This window comes from Rhinatrema bivittatum, chromosome 2, assembly GCF_901001135.1.
Source record: "Rhinatrema bivittatum chromosome 2, aRhiBiv1.1, whole genome shotgun sequence".
NCBI lineage: Eukaryota > Metazoa > Chordata > Amphibia > Gymnophiona > Rhinatrematidae > Rhinatrema > Rhinatrema bivittatum.
Window position 1 is genome coordinate 623,463,863 of NC_042616.1, and position 26,865 is coordinate 623,490,727.

Genomic DNA, 26,865 nt, shown 5'->3' on the forward strand with positions numbered 1-26,865 from the left:
AAAAAAACCTGAGTGTTCAAAAAAAAAATTATTTTTAAATACCTGTCGGAGGGCCGCGTGGGTCCAGGCGGCTGGCGGCGGGAGCTGGGTGGTCGCGTGTTAAATCTAGGCCGCGGGCGAGTGGGCGCTTGTTCCAGGCGGCGGCGGCGGCAGGGGCGGGTGGACGCGCGTTAGTTCGAGACGGCTGGCGGGCGGTCGCGTGTTAAATCTAGGCCGGGTCGCACAGGCGCGCATTCATTCACTGCCGGTGGGGGCTGCAGCCCCCACCGGCAGTGAATGAATGCGCGCACAGGCCCACAGCGCCTGTGCGACCCCTGCGATTCGGCGCTGGGGGCTGCCGCTGGGGGCTGCCGGTGGGGGCTGCGGCAGTGAATGAATTCATTCATCCAGGCGGAGGAGCCGGCTGCTTTCGCCGCTGCCGGCTGCTTTCGGCGCTCAAGGCAGTCACATGCCGTGACGTCACAGCATGTGACTGCCTTGAGCAGCCCCCACCGGCAGTGAATGAATGCGCGCCTGTGCGACCCGGCCTAGATTTAACACGCGACCACCCGCCGCCCGTCTCGAACTAACGCGCGTCCACCCGCCGCCGCCGAACAAGCGCCCACCCGCCCGCGGCCTAGATTTAACACGCGACCACCCGGCTCCCGCCGCCAGCCGCCTGGACCCACGCGGCCCTCCGACAGGTATTTAAAAATAATTTTTTTTTTAAATAACAGGTACGTCTTACTTTCGGGGGATGTGTTACATTAGCCGACCCCCCTAAAATTCCCACTACGTCTTACTATCAGGGGTGTCTTACTATCGGGGAAACACGGTAATATTCTGTGGTACTACAGGGTGTCCCAGATGAAAGCTATATTAGACATCTACCACAGTATGGAGGTTAAACAATGGGTGTCTATTGAGCAGGCGATACTAGGACCCATGGCTTTATTGCCCATATTCTGGCAACCACAAAATACCTGGCGGCCAGTACAGGGTGTCCCATGGTCCTTGCAAGTTACCTTGCAAATATGGAAGCAGAGCAGACGGCAGGTTGTAGGGGATTACAAGTATTTCTATCAAACATCTCTCCTTCATAATATCCAAATGCCAGCGGGCTATCAGACTTCTCAGCTGAATTCCTGGAGGGAGAAGGGCGTCACTACTTTCGGGCACATGATGTCACAGGGGGCAATTCTTTCATTGGCAGGAATGACAGACATCCTTCCCTTTAGCCCGAGAGACTTCTTGGCATATGCCCAAGTGGTTCATTTCCTCCAATCATTGCAATGCTCCAATCTGCTACGTCCTGGCCGTTCGTTGTTTGAAACCTTAGCTATGCATAGTGACAGGATAATGGGTCCTATCTCCAAGATATATCACTTCTTCTTTCCAGAAGAGCAGGAGCCCAGTAAATTCGCTAGGCAATGGGCAGTCGACTTGGGGGAGCAGCTGAGCACTCAGACGTGGGAAGCTATAATGTATTTTGCTAGGAGATGCTCAATCTCAGCCGGATTGAGTGAGAATTGCTATAGAATGATATACAGATGGTACCTCACCCCAGATAAAATATATAGAATATATCCAGCGGTATTGGACTCCTGCTGGCGTAATTGTGGAAGTCATGGAACGTACTTTCATATCTGGTGGGTTTGTCATAAATTACAACCCTTTTGGGAGGTTCTTTTTACTTGGATAAGCGACCTGTTACAGGTCATCCTCCCACTCTCAGATATCGCTGCCCTATTGCATATATATCCTGATGCCATAGGTAAGGCCCAGCAGCACCTATGCACTCAAATTTTCATTGCTGCTCGCAACTTGATAGCTCTTCGGTGGAAAATGGACCAGACGCCCACACTAGTGGATGTCAAAGAAATTAAACTTTTATTATCGGCTAGCCTCCTTAACTGCTGCCAAATATGGGAGAATGCCCTCTTTTATTAGAACTTGGAAACCGTTTATTGATTATATAGCTAAATTGTAATATGATACTGTTGCTATGCATATTCCTTTTCTCATAAGGCCTGAGGGGGAAGGCAGCGATTCCTATTTCCATGGATGGGGATTTATCACTATCTTGTCCTTTACCTTTGTTTCAGAGACTGTTTGCCTTGATCACTAACATTGTGGACTTTGATATGCTGTTTATGAAGGCATGCAGCCCTTCTTCGCTTATGATGACTTCGGATCACACTGCAGCTTGGCCGAAGCTCCACTATGCCTGGGGGGGGGGGGGTTGGACATGGGATCTCTCTGTATACATAATTACATTGTTTAAACAATCCTGTGTTAAAAGTTTAATAAAACTATCAATGTCAAAGAAAACAAAATCTACCCTTAAGTTTGGTAGTTGACTCTACAAGGAGAGGTAATACTCAGATGGCTGATATATTCTGTTGTCTATGGAGAACCCCTGTTACAGGAAAGCAATTGTTCTTTTTTTGTTGATAAGCAGATGAAATCAGCTATAACAAGCAGGGAGTCCAAAGCACAGGGCTGCCTTGCGGGACAACTGAAAGGCAACTTAGACCCCACCCCATAGAAACTGGAGTACTGGGTGAAAAGGCTGCATATACTATTACTTCAAAGTTAATATCTCCCCCAGACATACTGGGATGTGAATGTGTGAACCGATGACCAAGTAGCAGCTTTATAAATGTCTTCAATGGAAGTGGCCCTTCCTCATACTTGGCGAGCTTCGACAACAGTCTCCATAAACTTTGGTCCAGCCAAAACAAAGCACTGCACTATACAGCCCTTCCCAGCCTGTTGGGATCAAAGAACTCAAATAGCTGATAAATTTGACAGTGAGGCCGATTCCTCTTCAAGTAATATGCTACAGATCTCTTACAGTCCAAGGAAAGAAGAGTCCGCTCTCCTTTGTGCACAGCAGTTTTGGAACAAATGTAAACAGCACAAGGATCTGGTTGATGTGGAAAGCATAAATCACTGCTGAAAGAAAGTCAGGGTAAATGCATAGAATTTTATTGTGAAAAAAATAAAGGTATGTTGAATAAAAGCCCACTCACCTCACCAAAGTAACAACCACAAATACCACCTTCCATATGAGAAATTTCAGGCCTACTGACTTAAGAGGTTTAAAAGGTGGCTTTATAAGTTAAGCCAGGACTATACTAAAGACTCATGATATTGGTGGCTTGGTTTACCACAGTCCCTTCATGAACTTTGACACTAAAAGATAGCAAGAGTCAGGAGTCCCGTCCACCTGCTGGTGATAAGCCATGACGACACTGAGATGCACTTTGACAGAAGTGCCGAGGATACAGTCTACTTTTAAGAATTCATACTTCTGAACATGCTCTGTGTTCCGCAGGACAGTGCATCTTGGATATTCCTTCCCCTAGTTGCATGTTTCACTGAGACTAAGGAACAATCTTTTTCCATCCATGTCCTTACACCATATGCCGAATTGTTACTAGTTGTCTATACACGTTTCAATATGTTCGTTATGAATGCGTTTTATGTATGATGTTGGTTACATTGTAAACCGGAGTGAAGGCACCCTGCTATACTTCGGTATATAAAAGAATCTAAATAAATAAATAAATAAATAAATAAATAAATAAATAAATAAATAACCCAGTGGTTAACCAAAGATAGGAAAATTGGATCTTACCTGCTAATTTTCGTTCCTGTAATACCACAGATCAGTCCAGACCAGTGGGTTATGCACTCCCACCAGCAGATGGAGGCAGAAAAAAAAAAAACTGAGGTGCTGCTATATACACCACTAGTGCCACCTGCAACTCCTCAGTATTGGTCGATCCCCAAGCAAAAAACCACTGGAACCAACTTCAAACCAACTTAAACAACTATTCACCCCAAACAAGGCGAACATTAAAAGACAGGAGGGTTGGATTCCCCTAAAGTAGGAAACCCTACTCCAGATCTTCGTTAAAATTGGCATCAAAACTATTTCCTTCAGAATTCTTCAATACAGTAGATAACCCAAAGGTCAGTCCATCTTTCGGCATTCATATCTGGGCGGGCCTCTGGACTGATCTGTGGTATTAAAAGAATGAAAATTAGCAGGTAAGATCCAATTTTCCTTTCCTGAACATACCCAGATCAGTCCAGACCAGTGGGATGTACCAAAGCCACCCTACTGTGGGAGGGATCCCGAAAGACTTACTCTTAGAACCCGTTCCCTGAAATTGGATTCCTCTGGCACCCTTACGCCCAAGTGGTAATGCTTGGAAAAGGTATGCAAAGAGGACCAGACCGCGGCTCTACAGATCTCTTGAGGAGAAACCAGCTGGCACTCCGCCCAGGAGGCCACCTGTGTCAGCGTGGAATGAACTTTCAAACCATCCGGAATGGAGCGGCCATTGCTAATGTACGCCAAACCAATGGTCTCCTTCAGCCACCGAGACAGAGTGGCCTTAGATGCCTTGTCCCCCTGCTTAGGACCACCAAACAGGACAAACAAATGATCTTATGGCGTTACGGAGTTACGGCGGTTACTACCCCAAACCAAATAAGCCTGATACTTCACTTTCAATGCATATCCTGCTTCAACCGCAGGGGAGAAGAAAAACTGATACTTCACGCATATCCAGCATAGCTCTCTACTTCAACGGCAGGGGAGAAGAAAAACTGATACTACACGCATATCCAGCATAGCTCCCTGCTTCAACGGCAGGGGAGAAGAAAAACAACCAATAAGGGCTGAATAACACAGTCTGGGTAAAACAAATAAACATGGGTGTAGCTTGCTTATTGCGGCGGTTACTACCCCTACTACCCCTAACTAATCAAGCTTGATATTTCACTTGGTTGCAGCTCCATCACTGCTCTCTACAAATGTGAAGCTTGCTGGGCAGACTGGATGGGCCGTTTGGTCTTCTTCTGCCGTCATTTCTATGTTTCTATGTTTCTATCTGACTTCCGAAAAGAACTGGTGACCTTCAAACAGCGCAGGAGGATTCGGTGAACATCCAATAAATGCAGGTCTCTATCCGTCGCTGAGTCGCAAGACCAGTCCGGGAAGCCAGGGAGCTCTACCGACTGATTAACATGAAACGCAGACACCACCTTTGGCAGAAAGAATGGCACCATGCGCAAGGACACCCTATCTGCCGAAATCCGTAAAAAGGGGTCCCGGCAGACCAGGGCCTGCAATTCCGAAATGCGCCTTGCCGACCAGATCACCACTAAAAAGACAGTCTTCAGTGTCAGGTCCTTGATAGAAGCATGCCCCACCGGCTCAAAGGGCAGTACACATAAAGCCCGCAGGACTAGGTTCAGGTTCCACTCTGGGCACAGTTTACGAACAGGCAGCCGCAAATGCTTTACCCCTTTGAGGAAGCGAACCACATCCAAGTGGCAAGCCAGGGATTTGCAGTCTATTCGTCCCCTGAAGCACCCCAGAGCTGAAACTTGAACTCGGATGGAGTTGTACACCAGGCCCTTGGAAAGTCCCTGCTGCAGAAAAGCCAGAATGTGGGGAACAGTTACCGACCCTGGCCCAACTCCTTGTTGTGCACACCAGTACTCAACAACCCTCCATACTCGCACGTAAGCCATGGAAGTGGAAGGTCGCCTGGCCTGCAGCAGAGTAGCAATTACAGCCTCTGAATACCCTTTCAGTCATAGGCATCGCCTCTCAAAAGCCAAGCTGTGAGAGAGACGTGATCCTCCCGATCCGAAAAGATGGGTCCCTGACTCAACAGATCTGGCAAATGCGCCAGCCATAAGGGACCGGCCGTGGCTAGTCGTATCAGATCCATGAACCAAGGGCGCCGAGGCCACTCCAGAGCCACCAGCACCACCTGACCCGGGTGCTCATCCACTCGTCTGAGAACGCAACCTATGAGAGTCCATGGAAGGAAAGCGTACAATAGGATCCCCGAAGGCCATTTGGAGACCAGTGCGTCGAGACCCATGGACCCCAATTTCTTCCGTAGACTGAAAAATCGCGACATCTTTCTGTTGAGTCGGGTCCCCATGAGGTCCAAATGGGGAGTTCCCCATCGGGCATAAATGAGATTCCACGCCTCTCCGGTCAGCTCCCACTCTCCTGGGTCCAGCTGTTGTCTGCTTAGAAATCCGCTTGGACGTTGTCGACACCTGCCACGTGCGAGGCAGTGATGCCCTCCAAATGGTGGTCGGCCCAGCTGAAGAGGAGATGGGCTTCTCGGGCTAAGGCTGGGCTCTTGGTTCCTCCCTGACGGTTGAAGTATGCCACCATGGTGGCGTTGTCTGAAAACACACAAACCATCCGCCCCTGTACCAGTTCCAGAAAAGCCTTCAACACCCTGTGGACTACCCAGGTCTCCAGGCGGCTGATGGACCAAAGACGTTCCGATTCCAACCATACGCCTTGTACTGCTCTGCCTAAGCCCACTGCACCCCAGCCTCGCAGACTGGCGTCCGCAGAAATCACCACCTAGTTCGGGGTTTCGAGGGACATTCCTTTCTGCAGATTGGCATCTACTAACCACCAGGCTAGATCTGGACTGCGAGGTCAGAGGCAGTTGCACCTGATATTGCTCCATCACTGGACTCCACCAGGACAGGAGAGCCCGTTGCAACGGTCTCATGTGAGCAAAGGCCCACAGGACGAGCTCTAGCATCGAAGCCATGGATCCCAGAACCTGCTGATAGTCCCTGGCCGTTGGAGTCCATGGCCCCTGAAAACTGGTCACCTGCTGTTGTAGTTGCACCTCCAGTCCTCTGTTAGAAACACCCGGCATAGTAACTTGTTTACCCTTCACCATTCATCTATAACAGGAAATAGTGACCACCTGCACTTTCCTGGATCAAAGGGCTAGATCCTTGTCTAAGCCGCTCTGCAGGAAATCCAAAATAGATATTAAGTCTGCTCTCTAAGCAGAGACCATACGATCCTTGCAGAATCTCTTCAGTTCCGAACCTGCACATATGCTAAGGAACTAGATACCTTCTGTGCCTTCAACATAGTTGATGTGACTACTAGAGAATAGACCTTCCATAAAAGCACTCTTTCAAAAACCAGGCCATAAGAGAGAACTAAGACTGATCCTCCATCATCATTGGGCCTTGATAAAGGAGACCTTTTCTCCTTGGGGAGACACAAACATAGAAACATGATGGCAGAAAAAGACCGTATGGCCCATCCAGTCTTCCCATCAGTCCAATTAATTTAGCATTATAATTCTTATCACTTCCTTAGATCCTCTGTATTTATCCCATACTTTCTTGAATTCAGATATTGTTTTTGTCTCTACCACCTTGACTGGGAGGCTATCCCATACATCCATCATTCTCTCTGTAAAGAAGTATTTCCTAAGATTGCTCCTAATCTACATTTCACCCTCATCTCATGACCCATCGTTCTAGAACCTCCTTTCCATTGAAAAAGGCTCACCTTCTGTGCATGGAAACCTTTGAAAGATTTGAATGTCTATCATATCTTCCCTATCATGCCTTTCCTCTAGGGTATACATGTTTAGGTTTTTAACTATCTCCATATACTTTAGAATAAAGATCACTAACCAGGGGAGGCTCAGAGAGGAATCTTAGCATGTCCGCATATCATGGTCGCCTTGGCCAATCTGGTATCACTAATATGACCATCACTGAATGGTTCTCTATCCTTCTTAACACCCTGGTTATCAGAGGCTGGGGAGGGTGTAGGGATGGGTGAGCGTATGGGAAGGCATACAGAAGCCTGTACCTTGGCCAGGGCTTGAGGGAATGTATCTTGCTGGATCCTATCTTTTTTTTGCCTGCTGAAAAAAGATTCTGCTTTGGTGTTTGATGTGGTTGACATCAGATCCATTTCTAGGGGACCTCACCCATCTAGTATCCTCCAGAACACCTCCTTACTGAGTTTCCCCCACTTCCCAGAGTCCAATCTTTGTTAAGGAAATATGCCTTAATGTTTTCACTGCCTGTGTTATATGCTACCGACAGAGCTGGGATATGTTGTTCCACCCATTCGAAGAGGCTGCGGACACTTCCTTGTTTGTTTACGTAGGTTGCGGACATTGCATTCTTGAATAATAGCCTGACTGATCTCTTTACAAGCAGAAGGACGTGTCCTCAAGCTAGTCTGATAGCTCTTAATTGTACATTGTGTATAGACCAGGAAGTCTCCACCTCCATCCTTGCTTTGCCTGTCCCTGAGAATGGGCCCCCCACAGCCAACAATGTTGGTATTCGCAATCACCATATAATCTAGTCACATGGCTCTAGAGCCATACTCCTCAGTAGGTTCAAAGGATCTCCCCACTACTTCAGGCTTTTCCTGACCCATAGGAATAAAACCAGGCACAATTTGTAGTCCTGACAGGTGGAGGCCCAACAGGACAGGAGGAACTGCTATAGCAGGATGGACATTATGAGTTCTAGGATTTGCAGGTACTCCTAAATTCTGGGGGCAATTTGCCCTTGAAAGGCTTGCACAAGGTCTATGAGCTTAAGGCCCTCTTGTAGGTTAGGATTACCAACCCCTTCTGTGTCGAAAAAGGCTCCCAAAAACTCTAGAGCCTATGAGGGAACAAGATTGCTTTTTGGATAATTCAATACCTAGCTTAGGTGCTCGACGAAGCGCAACACTGTAGACGTTACTTGCTGACTTTCCTGATGGGGCTTGGCCCTAATAAGTCAATCATCTTAACATGGATGTACCATCACACCCTTCTTGTGTAAAGCCGCCACAATTACCACCATAAATTTGGTGAACGCCTTTGGGGCGGTTGCCAGCCTGAATGGTAATGCCTGGATTTGAAAATGCTTGCCCAGGACACAAAAATGGAGGAATATTTGATGGAAATAGGCTTCCACAAAGTCAAGACCTGCCCCTTTGCGCGCCCCTTCGTGCGCACCAGAACAGAGAAGTAGAAGCTACCCCTCTGACACCTTCTGGAATGCCACCCTCTCCTAACCTAAGCGCTCCTACAACAGCTCTCCTCAAGCATTCATCCAGCCACTCCACTCCAGCACTCGTCCAGCCACTCCAGCATTTACAGCAGTATCTCTACTCCCTCGCAACATATTTCCCATCAACTTCGCCACAAAGATGCACCTTTGCACCATACCCACAATCTGGAACAAAATCAGAATGCACACAAAACCTGCATATCAATTTATCCCCTCCCAGACAAATGGATTGCTATCCGCTCGAAAGATGGACTCTGGCACTTTTAGGTTAAAGCACCTTAAGCTTTAACCCACATCCTTTATTATTATTATGTTACAATACTTCCTGCCTTTTTTCTTCCAGCTATATTTAGCTTCCAAGTTTCTACTCCTTGTTAAATGTAACTTTACCTTATTCTCCTCTATTGTTATTCACTTTATTTATTGCTTCAGTTATCCTTGTTCTATGTAAACCGATCCGATATGGTTATCACTATGAAGGTCGGTATAAAAAAGTGTTAAATAAATAAATAAATAAATATCATCATGTTGCACGACAACAAAGGCTAATCCCAATAATGATATCGCCAATTACAAAACTCCTAGGTCTCTCTCTGTTTACTCTAACTCTATTCAACGCTCAGTCTCTCTCCAAAAAAACACACATCCTCAATGATTATCTTATAGAAGTCAACCCTGACATCTGTGCAATCACAGAAACCTGGTTAAAACATACAGATATTGTACTAACAAACCAGCTTCCCATGCAATCTTACGACCTCATCTCAGTCCCCAGACCCAAAAAAAGAGGTGGAGGGCTCCTCCTGGCAGCAAAAAAAGGACTAGGCATAACTTTACAATAAACAAACATCTCCACCAAACTAGAATTCTCCCTCTTTAAATCTGAACAACTTCAATTAGCCCTCATCTACGCCCCACCAGGAACCTTAGAATCAGACCCCTCTCCTTTGATTGAGCTTATAGCCAAACACATTAACACCGACAACCCCGCAATAATCCTAGGAGACTTTAACCTGCATGTAGACGCTTCTCCTCAATCCATCAACTGCGTAACAGTTCTCTCCTCACTCAGTCACTTGGGTTTCACTCAAATTGTCAACAGCCCCACCCACAAGGCAGGCCATACATTGGACCTCATCTTCATTAACGATAGCTTTACCATCTACTCCAATCCCACCTGCTCGCCAGTTCCCTGGTCAGACCACCGGGTTATCTACACGACCCTTAAGATAAAAAATCCACCATCTCAAGTCTCCAACAAATCCACCATCCATTTCAGGAAACCATGTTCACTAGACCTACTCGGCGAAAAAATATCCAAAGCACTAAACCAACTAGACCTCACAGACGCAACCACAGCAACCACCTCATGGATCAATCTCACCAATAAAATTGCGGATCAAATCTGCCCAACTTCAACCAAAACCATACAACCCGCATTGGACAACAGAAAACCTTGGTTTACCCCTGAACTCAAATCCCTCAAGCAAACTCTAAGAAATAAAGAATAAAGCTGGAGAAAAAAACCCGACCACTTCGTCACACACTATCTACAAATCCCTTCTCAACACATACAGGAACGCCATCCTTAGAACCAAGAAAGACTTCTACGCAAAAAAAATCTACAACTTCATTTTTGACTCAAAGGAACTTTTCTCCTACGTCTCTTCACTTACCAAACCATCTCTTCCCACCATTCCAGACCACCAAGCACTCAAAGCCAACGAACTCGCCAATTATTTCAAGACAAAAATCTCCAACCTTACCTATTCTCTCACAACCAACAGCCTCCCCCCAAGACACCATCTCAAAACCCTACCTCAACATAACGCTAGTCTAGAGTCATTTGAGCCCACCTCTTCTCTTGAGATAGAAAATTCCCTCAAGAAACTCAAACCATCCTCCCACCCATCAGACCCATTACCAACAAACCTGCTCATCGCTGTCCTGAACACCATCTCAAAACCAATTTCTGAAATTATTAACACATCTCTATCTCAAGGCCTAGTACCTAACCAGTTAAAATTGGCAATCCTTAAACCTCTGCTAAAAAATCCAAACGCCACTCCATTAGACCCAGCTAACTTCCGACCAATCGCAAACTTACCTCTCATTGCCAAATTGATGGAAAAAATTGTCAACAAGCAACTGTCAGAATATCTGGAAGATCATAGCATTCTGTCTCAGGCTCAGTACGGCTTTCGCAAATCCCTAAACACCAAATCTCTCCTACTATCACTCACGGACACCATCCTCGTAAACCTGGAGAAAAAATAATCCTACCTGCTTGTTCTCTTAGATTTGTCTGCAGCTTTTGATACGGTAAAACACACAATACTTATAGACCAACTAGCCAATACAGGCATCAAAGGCTCAGTTCCCAGTTGGTTTCAGTCCTTCCTGAGCAACAGATTCTATAAAGTCAGGATATACAACAAGGAATCTCATCCCGTCCTTACAGACCAAGGAGTCCTTCAAGGATCTTCACTTTCACCCACCCTCTTCAATATCTACCTCCTACTCGCAAACCTTAAGCTTACCCATTACCTCTAAGCGGATGACATACAAATCCTTATCCCGATCACAGAATCCCTTCAAAAAACTATCACCTATTGGAATGACTGCCTTCAGCCAATTAAAGACCTATTCTCTAGCCTCAACTTAGTATTGAATGCCAATATAACGGAAATGCTCATTACCTCCCATGATGCCCCCACCATCTCATCAAGCTCCTCTCAATCAACAAACTCAAATAGCAAGTTCTCTCCTGACGTCAGGGATCTAGGAGCCTGGATAGACAACAATCTAAACCTAAAAAAGTTTATAAACACTACCACAAAGGACTGCTTTTACAAACTGCAAGTCCTCAGAAAGCTAAAACCCCTCCTTCACTTCAATGACTTCCGGCTAGTACTCCAATCCATCATACTAACTAAGTTCGATTATTGTAACTCCCTTCTACTCGGACTCCCCACAAATACTATCAAACCCTTACAGATGGTACAGAACGCCGCCGCTAGAATCCTCACAAACTCCAACAAAAGAGAACATATCACTCCAATCCTCTGTAACCTTCATTGGCTTCCTATCAAACACAGGATCCTCTTTAAAATTCTCACAATCAATCATTCACAAAGCGACACACAAACTCGCTCCCATCATGTTAAGCACACAACTTCAACCTCATACATCTTCCAGACCCATCAGAAGCGCATACAAAGGCACACTGTATGCCCCGCTGGCAAAAACATCACTAAGGAAACGAGCACTATCTTCAGCAGGCCCCCACCAATGGAACATGCTACCCCCAGATCTAAGACTTGAACCAAGTCATAAGGAGTTAAAAAAAAGCTAAAAACCTGGCTCTTCCGCAAAGCCTTCCCAGACACTTAGTGCTGCCTAGATACTATGATAAACTCAATCATGGGCCACCTCATTGAGTTATCCTATTCTGACTTTTTAACTGTACTATGATTCTGAGTTCAAACGTTTCTTGTAACTATACTATACTATGTTCAATTTGCTCTTTGTTCGATTGTTCTATGTAAAGCCCCCCCCCCTTTTTTTGGGCATTTCACTGTTTTATGTAAACCGGAGTGATTTGTATTTCATACAAGAACCTCGGTATATAAAAATTAGAAATAAATAAATAAATAAAAGGAAGTACGATACTCACTCTTTCCTTACAGCTAAGGAAAACTGGAAGTATGGTACTCTGAAGCATTTGTTGACTTCTTTCAAACCTATCATCAGTTGAAAGACTTTTCCCTTCTTTGGTACAATAAAAGAGTATGTCCCTTGGCTTTGCTGGGACAAGGGAATAGAGATTGTTGCCTGCAATTCCTGGTAGTCTTATCAAAGTACTATTGCTTTGTTTTTGAACCATGAGGACAGCAAATGGATAAAGGTCTCCAGGACTGGGGCAAAAACTTAATACCCCTCTTTGTATGATGTCAAGGACCAATTTGATCTGTGGTAATTTGGGTCCATACATTGTGGAAGCGTAATAGGCAAACCTCTCAAGGGAATTAACCCCAGAGGAGGCCAGAAATCATCAGCATGGGTGGCAGGTTCCAGCTATAGCTGCAGCTTCTCCCCTGGACTTCCTAGCCCCATGAAATGAATGAAATGTCTTGAACCCTGTAGAAGGACCTCTTTGTTGACCTAAATGTTCAAAACAATTGTTTCGCTAACGCCTCAATACTTGAGAACCAGGATGGGATTGTCCTCTGGCAATTTCTGCAGCTTGGCCTCCCCTAGATCTTTAACTAACTTTTCTAAGGGGATATTAGAGGGGTGAGATTTAGAAGTGGAATCCACTAACAAATTACAGAGTCAAAGCAGCCTCCAAGCTGCTACCTCAGAGGCCATTCTCACTAGGTCATACAGGATACTGACCAGGAATGCCATGCCCAACTCCAGGTGTGCTATTTCCAGGCTGTCTGGTAACTGCTGTACCCATTATACAAAAGCCATCACATCACAATCAATACAAATCAAGGCCTGAATTGCCATTGCATTGGTGGTAAATGCTTCCTTCAAACTAGCCTCAATAGTTTGTGTTTTTTCTGCCTAACCAGACATAACAGCAGAATTTGCCAAAACCTGTTAGATGAAACAATTTATTTAGCAGCGTCTGAAGAACAAATGGATGATAATTCTTTTGCCATGTGTCAAAAGCAATGCTTGAGCAAGGAGTAAAATCAGCTAAAATAGATACTCAGTCAAAAGTATCAACTAATGACTTACTCAGATGAGAGAACTACACTGCATTCTTAGAGTAACGCAAATGGGAAACTGGATTCTATTACAACAATTTGAGAATTACACACTCCTAATTAAGTACCTTGGTGATGCCCCAGTGTACTTTTTAAAATTAATTTTTAAAATATTTCAGACATAATTCCTTTGAAGGAATAAAGGTTGAGGTAAACCCATAAGTGATGTTTCAAAGTAAAAAAAAAAACAAACAAACCACACTACACACGTTACTTAATCATATCAAACTGCAAAATAATAAACCAGGACGTCCGCTTAAAGAGATAAAGATTTATTTGCGGCATTTCCACAAATTCATGCAATGCCTGGTGGCTCAGTGGAAGCGCCATACATGCCAGGCAGGAAAGACCTGGGTTCAATACCCTAAAAGAGAGGAACCTCCCTAAGCTAATTAGGTATAGACATGCATGGGTGCCACATCCTCACTAGAGGCTGATTCCAATTGAGTGGGTCAGAAGTGCAGAAGGAAACTGACAGACCAAAAACAAAATTTTTTTTTACCTGATCTACATCACAGGCAAGACGAAGCAGGAATGGAAAGGTTCGCTTATATAGTTGATACATGGGTGGTAATTTCTGATCTTCTTCAGGAATAAGAGATGCCTTCCCCAACATGTACACAACCATGCTGTGCAGAAGTTCACAAGCTGCAACCTGAAGAATGCAAATATTCACACAATCTTAATGGTGTAAATCAAACGCACACAGAATGAAACTTCAGATAGACTTTTATAATGTCAATTTCCTACACTTGAACATCATTTGCCTTTCGTTACCTCTATAGCTCCCCTCACTCAGCATTCAGACTGCAGTGAGTATGCCATAGGAAAAAGCAGCACTATCATCATTCAAATGGGAAAGTTAAATGCATAGAGGTCCATATTCAGACAATCCAGCTTGCAAACTTAGCAGGATTTTTATATTTCACTTTTTGCACTTTTTTTTCAAGCACTTCAAAGCGAATTACATTCAGGTACTGTAGGTATCTAAGTTTGTACCGGAGGCAATGGAGGGTAAAGGGACTTGCACAAAGTCATAAGGGGCAACAGCGAGTCTTCAACCCTGGTCTCCTGGCCTGTAGAGCCCTCTGTTCTAACCACTAGCCTACTACTCCACTTCAAAGTTAACTGGCTAACTAGAACTGCTAACTTTATGACAGCTCTTTGGCCCGACCAGACTTAGCTGGCTAAGTTATTCGGCTAGCTCTAAATATTGGAGCTAATAGGCTAACTTAACTCCTCCCAATTAAGCCCCTGGAATGCCCCTAACTTAGCAAGATAAATTCTAACTGGCAAGAATTTAGACAGATAAGCACCCAAATATTAATTTAGCCGGCTAATTTAGAAGTCAGCCAGCTAAATGCTTTTGAATATGGATCACATAAAGAACAGTCTGCAAATTACCATTCCCATGCACTGCTACAAGTGTGAAAAGCACATTTTGATCATATTTTGAACTCACTTTCAGGCCGATACAGTACAGTGCGCTCCGTTGCAGCTTGGACGCGTGTTTTCCCTTACCCCTTATTCAGTAAGGGGCGGAAAATGCGCGTCAAATCCGCAGCACCTAATAGGGCCCTCGCGATACAGAAAGTAAAACGTGCAGCCAAGCCGCACATTTTACTTTAAGAAGTTAGCGCCTACCCAAAGGTAGGCGCTAGTTTCTGCTGGCACCGGGAAAGTGCACAGAAAAGCAGTAAAAACTGCTTTTCTAAGCACCCTCCGACTTATTATCATGGCAATATTAAGTTGGATGTCCCAAAGAGTAAAAAAAAGTAAAAAAAAAACAAAAAAAACCAAATTTACAATGGGCCGGCGGCTGTCGAGCCGAAAACCGGACGCTCAGTTTTGCCAGCTTCCGAGCCCGTGGCTGTCAGCAGGCTCGAGAACAGACGCTGGCAAAATTGAGCGTCGGCTGTCAAACCCGCTGACAGCCGCCGCTCCGGGTCAAAAGGAGGCACTAGGGACACGCTAGTGTCCCTTGTGCCTCCTTTTGCCCGTTTCTACTGCACCACCTAATTTAAATACAGAATTGCACGCACAGGCGAGTGGCCAGTGCGTGCGCCGGGAGAGCGGGTGTTCATCTACTCTCCCGCGGACTTTACTGAATCGGCCTGTTTATTCTTTAGCAGGTCCTGTGTTTATGCAATAGCTTTTAACTAGAACCTACAGGAAAAAGTACGTAACTGTCACCGTCCACTGCAACATTCTCTATTCCTACCATCTCTACTTTAGACAGATTTTCAGTGTGTATCAAACATGAAAAAATAACCACAGAACTGGAAGCATAGTTTTCTATTTAGAAATTTCAAATTAAGAATAATTTCAAAATAAGAATAATTTATTTTCTAAGAGACTGAACCTTCTCCCAACATTTACCAAGCCATATAAGTGTTGCCAATCTATGTAAAAAAAAAAAAAAATAGTTCTAACGTTTATCAATGGAACCACAGGTAAAAAGTTGCATGATATTATCATACTATTATAAAATCTGAATGGTGGACTATTTTTAAAGTCGTCTTGCCTGGATTTATCAAGGCAACCTGATTTGTTCAAGATGAGGTCTTGCTTTCAAATGCCCAGGTGGGAGGTAGTGGTTTATGCCAGTAATGATTAAATATAGGAAAACGTTCTTACCTACTAATTTTTGTTCCTGAAGTACCACAGATCAGTCCAGATAAGTGGGTTTCGCAACCCTACCAGCAAATGGAGGCAGAGAACTAAAAATTTTGAGGCACTGCCACTTAAGAACATATGAACATAAGAACATGCCATACTGGGTCAGACCAGGATCCATCAAGCCCAGCATCCTGTTTCTAAAAGTGGCCAATCCAGGCAATAAGAACCTGGCAAGTACCCAAAAACTAAGTCTATTCCATGTTACCGTTGCTAGTAATAGCGGTGGTTATTATCTAAGTCAACGTAATTAATAGCAGGTAATGGACTTCTCCTCCAAGAACTTACCCAATCCTTTTATAAACACAGCTATATTAACTGCACTAACCACATCTTCTGGCAACTAATTCCAGAGTTTACTTGTGCGTTGAGTGAAAAAGAACTTTCTCCGATTAGTTTTAAATGTGCCATATGCTAACTTCGTGGAGTGCCCCCTTAGTCTTTCTATTAACCGAAAGAGTAAAAAACTGATTCACATCTACCCATTATAGACCTCTCATGATTTTAAACACCTCTATCATATCCCCCCCTAAGCCGTCTCTTCTCCAAGCTGAAAAGTCCTAACCTCTTTAGTCTTTCCTCATAAGGGAGCTGTTCCATTCCCTGTACCTTCTCCATCGCAATTATATCTTTTTTGAGATGCGGCGACCAGAATTGTACACAGTATTCAAGGTGCGGTCTCACCATGGAGCGATACAGAGGCATTATGACACTTTCTGTTTTATTCATCATTCCCTTTCTAATAATTCCCAACATTCTGTTTGCTTTTTTGACTGCCGCAGCACACTGAATCGACGATTTCAATGTGATATCCACTATGACGCCTAGATCTCTTTCTTGGGTAATAGCACCTAATATGGAACCTAACATTGTGTAACTATAGCATGGGTTATTTTTCCCTATATGCATCACCTTGCATTTATCCACATTAAATTTCATCTGCCATTTTGATGCCCAATTTTCCAGCCTCACAAGGTCTTCCTGCAATTTATCACAATCTACTTGTGATTTAACTACTCTCAACAGTTTTGTATCATCTGCAAATTTATTTACCTCACTTGTCGTATTTCTTTCCAGATCATTTATAAATATATTGAAAAGTAAGGGTCCCAATAGAGATCCCTGAGGCACTCCACTGCCCACTCCCTTCCACTGAGAAAATTGTCCATTTAAGCCTACTCTCTGTTTCCTGTCTTTTAGCCAGTTTGTAATCCACGAAAGGATATCGCCACCTATCCCATGACTTTTTATTTTTCCTAGAAGCCTTTCATGAGGAACTTTGTCAAACGCCTTCTGAAAATCCAAGTACACTACATCTACCTGTTCAACTTTATCCACATGTTTATTAACTCCTTCAAAAAAGTGAAGCAGATTTGTGAGGCAAGACTTGCCTTTGGTAAAGCCATGCTGACTTTGTTCCATTAAACGATGTCTTTCTATATATTCTGTGATTTTGATGTTTAGAACACTTTCCACTATTTTTCCTGGCACTGAAATCAGGCTAACCGGTCTGTAGTTTCCCGGATCTCACCTGGAGCCCTTTTTAAATATGGGGGTTATATTAGCTATCCTCCAGTTTTCAGGTACAATGGTGATTTTAATGACAGATTACAAATTTTTACTAATAGGTCTGAAATTTCATTTTTTAGTTCCTTCAGAACTCTGGGGTATATACCATCCGGTCCAGGTGATTTACTACTCTTCAGTTTGTCAATCAGGTCCACATCATCTTCTAGGTTCACCGTGATTTGGTTCAGTCCATCTGAAGATTACCCATGAAAACCTTCCCTAGTATGGGTACCTCCCCAACATCCTCTTCAGTAAACACCGAAGTAAAGAATTCATTTAATCTTTCCGGGATGGCCTTCCTTATCTTCTGTAAGTGCCCCTTTAACCCCTCGTCCATCTAACGGTCCAACTGACTCCCTCACAGGCTTTCTGCTTTGGATATATTTTAAAAAGTTTTTACTGTGAGTTTTTGCCTCTACAGCCAACTTTTTTTCAAATTCTCTCTTAGCCTGTCTTATCAATGTCTTACATTTAATTTGCCAACGTTTATGCATTATCCTATTTTATTCTGTTTGATCCTTCTTCCAATTTTTGAATGAAGATCTTTTGGCTAAAATAGCTTCTTTCACCTCCCCTTTTAACCATAGTGGTAATCCTTTTGCCTTCTTTCTACCTTTCTTAATGTGTGGAATACATCTGAATTGTGCTTCTAGGATGGTTTTTTTTTTTTTTTTTTAACAATGACCACGCCTCTTGCACACTTTACTTTTGTAGCTGCTCCTTTCAGTTTTTTTCTAACTATTTTTCTCATTTTATCAAAGTTTCCCTTTTGGAAGTTTAGAAGAGAGCCATGGATTTGCTTACTGCCCCTTCCAGTCATTAAATCAAAGTTGATCATATGATCACTATTGCAAAGCGGCCCCACCACTGTTACCTCTCTCACCAAATCCTGTTCTCCACTGAGAATTAGATCTAAATTTGCTCCCTCTCTTGTCGGTTCCTGAACCAAATGCTCCATAAAGCTATCATTTATTCCATCCAGGAACTGTATCTCTCTAGCGTGTCCCGATGATACATTTACCCAGTCAATATTGGGGTAATTGAAGTCTCCCATTATTAATGCACTACCAATTTGGTTAGCTTCCCTAATTTCTCTAAGCATTTCACTGTCAGTCTCACCATCTTGACCAGGTGGACGGTAGTATACTCCTATCACTATAGTCTTCCCCGACACACAAGGGATTTCAACCCATAAAGATTCAATTGTGCATTTAGTCTCGTGCAGGATGTTTATCCTGTTGGACTCTATGCTATCCCAGACATAAAGCACCACACCGCCTCCCGGGTGCTCCTCTCTGTCAATGCGATATAATTTGTACCCCGGTATAGCACTGTCCCATTGGTTGTCCTCCTTCCACCATGTCTCTGAGATGCCAATTAAGTCTATGTCATCATTCACTGCTATCCATTCTAATTCTCCCATCTTACTTCTTAGACTTCTGGCATTAGCATACAAACATTTCAAAGTTTGTTTTTTGTTTGTATTTTCATTCTGCTTTTTAATTGATAGGGATAAGTTAGAATTTTTTAGCTCAGGTGAGTTTTTAGTTACAGGCACTTGGACTAGTTAACTGAGAGTACCACCTACAGTCTCTCAGCATTGACCTGTACCCAAGCCAACTACAGAGTAACAGCTTAATAACTCCAAACAACTTAAGAACTCCAAACAAAAAAACCCACAAATCAACCCAAGGGGCTAACCACAACCTAGAAAACTTCTTTAGGTTCTGTATATATACAATCTTACACTTCTTCCCAGTAAGCATGCCAGAACACGGATTTGCCATAATGGTCTTGAGAATATTAAGGGGCTGGGTCTCTTGACTGATCTGGGATACGTCTGGAACGAAAATTAGCAGGTAAGAACCAATTTTCCTTTCCTGTTCGTACCCCAGATCAGTCCAGACAAGTGGGATGGACCAAAGCACCCCTACACTGGGCAGGCTCGTGAAAGACCCCCTCTCAATACACTTTCGCCAATGGTCGGCTCTCCTAGAGCCTGAACATTTAAATTATAATGGCAAAATTAAGTGTGAAGAGAAGTCCAAGTCACCGCTCTACAAATCTGCAGCGACACTAATTGACACTCGGCCCACAATGCTGCCTGCGATCTAGTAGAGTGCACATGCAACTCCTCTGGAATTCTCCCCTTACAAAGGTAGGCTGAAAAAATAGCTTCCGTCAGCCAACACACTATCATGACCTTACAACATCAAGATAGGAGGCCAATGACCTTTTCCCTGTAGTATATCTCTAAGACATCCCAAGGCTGCCACCTGAACCTGCAAGGAATTGAAAACTAAGCCCTTGAAAATAATGGGCTCAGTGTATCCTTTTTGTTGCAAGCGCCTGCTCTCAAAAGTTAAGTCACGAGACAAAAAAGTGATCCCCCGATCTGAGAAAATAGGACCGTGCCTTAACAGCCCCTGCAAGTAAGCTAATCTCAGGGACCCGTCAATTGCATGCTAAACCAGATCTGTGAAACAGGAACAATGTAGCCTCTCCAGCACCACCAGTACATCCTGGCCCAGATGCCTCTCGATGCACCTAAACACTCGAACTATTAATAGTCATAGAGGGAACATGTACAGCATGATCTTTGTCGGCCATGGAAGAACCCGAGCATCTAAGCCCTCGGCTGAGACCTATCATCTGCGGCTTAAGAAGCTTACTGCTTTGGCGTTGCTCCTTGACACCATCACACCCAGACAGGGACTGCCCCAATGAGAATGCATAAGGTCGAAGGCCTCCTTCAACAACTCTCATTATCCCAGGTCCAACTATTGCTTGCTGAGATAGTCTGCTTGCACATTATCCACTCCCGCAACATGACATGGCTATCCCCTGCAAATGTCACTTCACCCAGGCAAAATGGTCCTGGCCTCCTTGGGCAACCGTGCAACTTTGTTCACCCTTGCCGATTGATATAAACCACCGCTGTCGCATTGTCTGAAAACACTAACCACTTGACCTCGGACTTGTGGAAGGAATTCCATCAATGCCCTGCACACTACTCTTGTTTCCAAGTGATTGATAGATCAGGATGCTTCCACTGGTGACCACAGTCCTTGTGCCATCCGTTCTTGTCAGATCACCTTCCAATCCTTGAGGTTAGCATTTGTGATCTATAATCCAGTCCAGAACCTCCAGGCCCATCCCTTTCTCCAATCTGGGCAGACACAGCTACCACAAGAGACCGGACCTAGAAGTACCCTGCAGCAGTAGAGGCCAATGAAACTCCTCCGACAATGGATTCCAGCATGACAGTAACGCCCCCTTTAGAGGGTACATGTGAGTAAAAGCCCATGGCACCAAATTCAGCGTAGATGTCATAGAACGCAGAACCTGAAGATAATCCCAAACTCTGGGCACAGGCATCCACAAAATCCGCACCACCTGGCATTGTAACTTCCAAATCCTCTCTGAGGTGAGAAAAACTGCCGAGATGAGTATCACATTCCCCCCCAAGTATTCCAGCATCTGAGTAGGGCTCAGGTGACTCTTCGCCAAATTCACCACAGCACTCAAGGACCACAACATATCCATCACGATGCGCACAGATTGCAGACATACTTCCTCCGATTTCCCTCAGATAAGCCAGTCGTCCAGACAAGTATGAACTAGGATCCCCTCCCTACGGAGAGTTGCTGCCACCACCATCGCCTTTGTGAACGTGCAAGGTCCAGACACTAAACCGAATGGGAGGGCCCGAACCTGGAAAGGTTATCCCAGAATCATAACATGAAGAAACTTTGATGTTCTACCCAAATGGGTATGTGCAGATAGGCTTCCGTCATGTCTAGCCAGACCCGAAAAACTCCACATGATTAATTCACTGACCGCAACACTACCATACCTAAAAATGGGGAACTTGCAGTATCACATTTCACCTTTTGCAGATCAAAAATGGGACGAAAGGCTCCTTTCTTTTTTTTTGGCATGACACAGTAAATTAAGTACCTCCCGCGACCAAATTCCCTGGCAGCCACCAGTACTATCATGCCAGCAACTGAAGACAACAAATCACTGCTTGCTTGCCTCAGACACTGCATTGAGACACCACGAAAGGTTTTGTGATGGGGCAAAAAAGTTCTAAAGCATAGCCATCCCTTATTACCTCTGGGACCCAGTGGTCTGAGGTAATCCTGATCCACTCTTCGTAAATCTATGTTAGATGGCCTTCCAACTACATCTCGAGAGAGTGGACCAGCCTGGCTTCATTGTGAAGCTTTACTGCCACCGGCCCCCTAGTCGGAGCCCTTTCAAGGAAGTTTATGGGTACTTTGAAAGGACTGCTGCACTCCAGATGCATGGTTCTGCCCCAAAGACAGTGCAGAACCCTTATTGGGACAAAAACAGCCGCACCGCCCGAAACCTAGAGCGAGGTGGAAAAGACTTCCTGTCATCTTATCTTCTGGCAGATTATTCTTTAGACTCCCCCAAAACCTTCATCAATTGGGTCAGGTCCTCCCCTAACAACAATTTTCCTTCCTTTAAAGGGAAGATTACAGAGCTGAGACTTGAACCACATATCAGCTGAGCAATTCACCAACTACAAAAGATGTTGCACAGAGAATGCAGCAACCATATTGCTGGCTGAAGTCCAATTCAAATCATAATTCATGTCAGCCTCATATACAATGCCAGCCTCCACCTGAGTTGCCTGGCTATTAACACCAGCATCTGCTGAAGACTTCTCCTGAGACTTCTAGACCCAGCATAAACAGGCCATCTGCATCAGACTTCCACAGATCGCTGCTTGCAGGCTAAGTGCAGAGACTTCAAATATCGTTTAACCTCTAGCTTATGGTCCTGCATGTCCTTTAACATTGCCAATCCCGCAACCAGAACGATTGTCTTGTTAGTGAAAACCGAGACCAAAGAATCCACCTTCAGCAATACCAGCAGCTGCAGGATATCCTCAGTAAGGGGATACAACTTTGCTTGTTACAGCTCTAGCAATCTTGGAGCTCGCCTCTGGGAAGTCCCATTCCTGGTTCACCAGCTTCTTGATCCTTTTAGGGAGAGGAAAAACTTTCGGTGGGCCCCAGAATCCAACCAACATCAAATCCACCCCTTCATTGTCTGACCTCCTGGACCACCCTAATACCCAGTTCCTTCCAAACATGGGAAAAAAGGGGCCTCAACTCTTCCTTACAGAATAGGAAAACCATCCACAGGTGATCTCCCTCCATTATCTGACCTCTTGTGAATCAGCCATGTCCTTACCCCCCATCCTGATCAACATTCACTGTGAGATCTGCTGGGTCATCCTGATCAACCCCCCTAGACCAACCCCCAAGACCATCTTCTGGGTCATCCAGGTCCGAATCATCTGAGCTGCCAGGCCACTCAAATGGTCCAGACCCAGCCGGTGAAGAAGGTCCCTGACCCCCTAGCCAAGGAGCCCCTCAGCTTCTTTGTTGCAGGACAAGGTAGCTGACAGAAATGCCCATTTATAGCCAGTACTTTTCCTGGTTAAAAAGGCCTTATGCACAAGCAAGATGAATTCTGAGGACAACTCCACAACATCCTCTGCCCTGTTCGGCCAGAGCTCGCATCTCTTCCACCCCCGACAGGATCGCTGGAGACAACAGGAGAGGGGAGCCTCAGGAGTACAACACATTCCAGCTGTAGCCCTTCCCCTCCTGACAGGCTGTTTAGGCTCCCAGTTTTGATCCCGACAGGGTCTTGGGAACCTGTGGCTCTCCTACCAGCTTCATCCCCTTTGGAGAGCCCCTTCCCTCCAGAAACAAATAGCGGCATAGTGCCGCAGCATTCAGTTGTCCCCAAATCAGGCTGCTGGCCCGACAAGCTTTCCCGCTCTGGGAAACCACCGTCAGCGCCATCTTGTCTCTATGCAGCTGGGCCTGCTGCAGAGGAACAGAAGCCAGATGATTGTGGTGAGCAGGAGAGGAGGGGGAACACTGCCCAACACAGCCTCCGGCTCCCCAAGCAGCCTGAAACCACGAACAGAGAAGCTACACTGCTCTCCTTTCCCAGCCCAGGGCTACCCCGATGATCAAACCAGAAACAGCTCAAGTGGTTGTTGCTGAAAGAAAAATGTAACTTTTTTTTTTTTTTTTTTTTTTAAAGAAACAGCAGCCACAGCAAAGGAAGAAATTCAAGCAAAAAAAGGAATACTTCCCTGCTGTTGGGAACACCTCTGGGAAGGAGCCATTAGGGGATTAGAGGGAACTAGGCCACCTGGCTCTCAGACCCCTGGATCTGCTGCAGGCTAAAGCTGATCAAGGATTACCAACCCCCCACTCGCCTGGCTCAACCTGTGGGATGGCCCATGAAGGAACCTAACACCTCTGGGAGTGTCTTCTAACTTTTCTTCTGTCCCTTCTTTTTCTTTCTAACTGCAGGTTTGCACGTCTACCATCTGCGACAGAGAAATACTGAGGGACTCAGGTGGAACTCTTGGTTATGTAGCAGTGCCTCAAAGATTTTAGTTCTCTGCCTCCATCTGCTGGTAGGAATGCAAAACCCACTTGTGTGAACTATTCTGGGGTATGAACAGGAACTTATTATTCTTTATTATGTATGTTGCAATCTGTAATCTGCGTTGAACTTGTAATGGAATTGCAGAATATAACACTAGTAAATAACTATTTCGGCCAGCTTTGTATGGCTTTTTCCCACCAGGTAAAATTTCGTAGAGTGTGATTTAGGATATTAATATAATACTATACTTTTTCCTGCAGTTTGGGATAAACTTATTTAAATTGATTGATTTATTTAAATTAAGTCATTTATTTATTTTTTAAAGAAATTGAGGTTTTTTTGCTTTTTTTTGTGAGTTTTTTTACTAACATTTATCATCCCATAGTGAACTCTGGTTGCAAAGGATCCGTATTATATATTTTGGAAGGGTAACTAAAAGGTATTGTTGTGTTTGGTTGAGAAGCATTGAGGGGCTAGAAGGATGAAGTTTGGAGAAAACAAATTTTTTTGGGGGGGGGGTGCTATTCGATGTTGACATTGTTTATTTAAAACTGAATTATATTAAGCACACTGACTTTCAGATACCAGATAGCAAATGTTGCTTACCTGATGTAACAGGTGTTCTCACAGGACAGCAGGATGTTAGTCCTCACAAATGGGTGACATCGAGGATGGAGCCCAACCATGGAAAACTTCTGTCAAAGTTTCTGGAACTTTGACTGGCCCCTACTGGGCATGCCCAGCACGGCACTAACCCTGCAGCCAGCAGGGGTCCCCCTTCAGTCTTGTTTCAAAGCTACAGGCAGTGCCTAAAAATAAAATAATAAAAACGAACCCAACACCGCGGGGCGGCGGACGGGTTTCGTGAGGACTAACATCCTGCTGTCTTGTGAGAACACCTGTTACATCAGGTAAGCAACATTTGCTTTCTCACAGGACAAGCAGGATGGTTGTCCTCACAAATGGGTGAGTACTGAGCGGAGAATGTCCGAATCATGCACCAAAAGTACCCAACAGCGTGCAACAGGCACAATAACTGGGGTGGAATTTGGTAGAGGACATCCGCACCCCCCCGGGTAGGCGGAAGGGTGTTGGTACGTCATGCTGGAAAAAGGTTACGCAAGACAGATTGGCCGAAGATGGAATCCTGTCTTCCAACTTTGTCCAAACAGTAGTGGGCTGCAAATGTATGGAGAGAACTCCAGGTAGCAGCCCTGCAGATGTCAGGAAGCGGCACTGATCGAAGGTGTGCTACTGAAGTTGCCATGGCCCTCACAGAGTGTGCCTTAACACGGTCTTGAAAAGGAATGCCAGCTTGCTGATACCAGAAAGAGATGCAGTCCGCCAACCAGGAGGAAAGAGCCTGCTTACCCACAGGTTGCCCTAACTTGTTAGGATGGAAAGAGACAAATAATTGAGTGCTTTTCCTATGGGCAACTGTACGGTCTAGATAGAAAGCTAGAGCCCGTTTACAGTCTAGGGTATGCAGAGTCTGTTCCCCGGAGTTGGAGTGGGGCCTGGGAAAGAAGATAGGTAGCATGATGGATTGATTAATATGAAACTCCGAAACTACCTTAGGTAAGAATTTAGGGTGAGTGCGGAGTACCCCCCGGTCCTGCAGGAGTTTAGTGTAAGGCGGATAGGTAACTAGGGCCTGTAACTCACTAACCCTGCGAGCTGAAGTGATAGCCAGAAGAAATATCACTTTCCATGTGAGATATTTAAGGTCACAGGAGTGAAGAGGTTCGAAGGGTGGTTTCATAAGGCGACCAAGAACCAGATTAAGATCCCAAGATGGAGCCGGAGGACGTAAAGGTGGCTTCAAATGAAGCAAGCCTTTAAGAAAGCGTGTTACAAGGGGTTGTACTGAAATAGGGACACTCCCGATACCTTTATGGAAGGTGGCTACCGCACTGACATGCATTCTAATGGAAGAGGTCTTTAGACCTGATTCCGACAGATGCCAAAGATAGTCAAAAATTTAGGAATTGGACAGGAAAGGGGATCAAGGGACTGCGAAGTGCACCATGATGTGTACCTTTTCCACTTATAGGAGTAAGATTTTCTTGTGGAAGGCTTTCGTGAAGCGATGAGGACACGAGAAACTGAATCCGATAGGTTAAGTGGTTGAAGGACTAACCTTTCAACATCCATGCCGCCAGGGACAATGCTTGGAGATTGGGATGAAGGAGGCATCCGTCGTTTTGAGTGATCAGATGCGGGTCCGTTCCCAGGGGAATGTGTCTGCGGATGGAGAGATCCTGGAGTATGGGAAAGCACACTTGGCGTGGCCAGTGCGGTGCTATCAGGATCATAGTTCCCTTGTCCTGACGTAGCTTCACAAGAATCTTCGACAGAAGAGGAAGTGGAGGGAATGCATAAAGCAGACCGGTTGTCCATGGGAGGGAGAATGCATCTCTGGGCCGAGAGTGCTGAGACCGAAGGAGAGAGCAGTAATTGGCCACTTTGTGGTTCTGAGGGGACGCAAAGAGGTCTATGTGGGGATAACCCCATTTCTGGA

At 45.0% G+C, this 26,865-nt stretch overlaps 1 protein-coding gene across 2 annotated transcripts in view; it reads right to left on the reverse strand.

Annotated features, from left to right (window-relative positions):
• PRKDC (protein kinase, DNA-activated, catalytic subunit) overlaps window positions 1–26,865 on the reverse strand; it is a 683,602-nt gene that overhangs the window by 450,143 nt on the left and 206,594 nt on the right. For both annotated transcript variants that reach the window (XM_029591248.1, XM_029591249.1), the window contains exon 25: window positions 14,152–14,304. In XM_029591248.1, coding sequence (XP_029447108.1) covers window positions 14,152–14,304 — 153 coding nt within the window. The remainder of the gene's footprint in view (window positions 1–14,151; window positions 14,305–26,865) is intronic.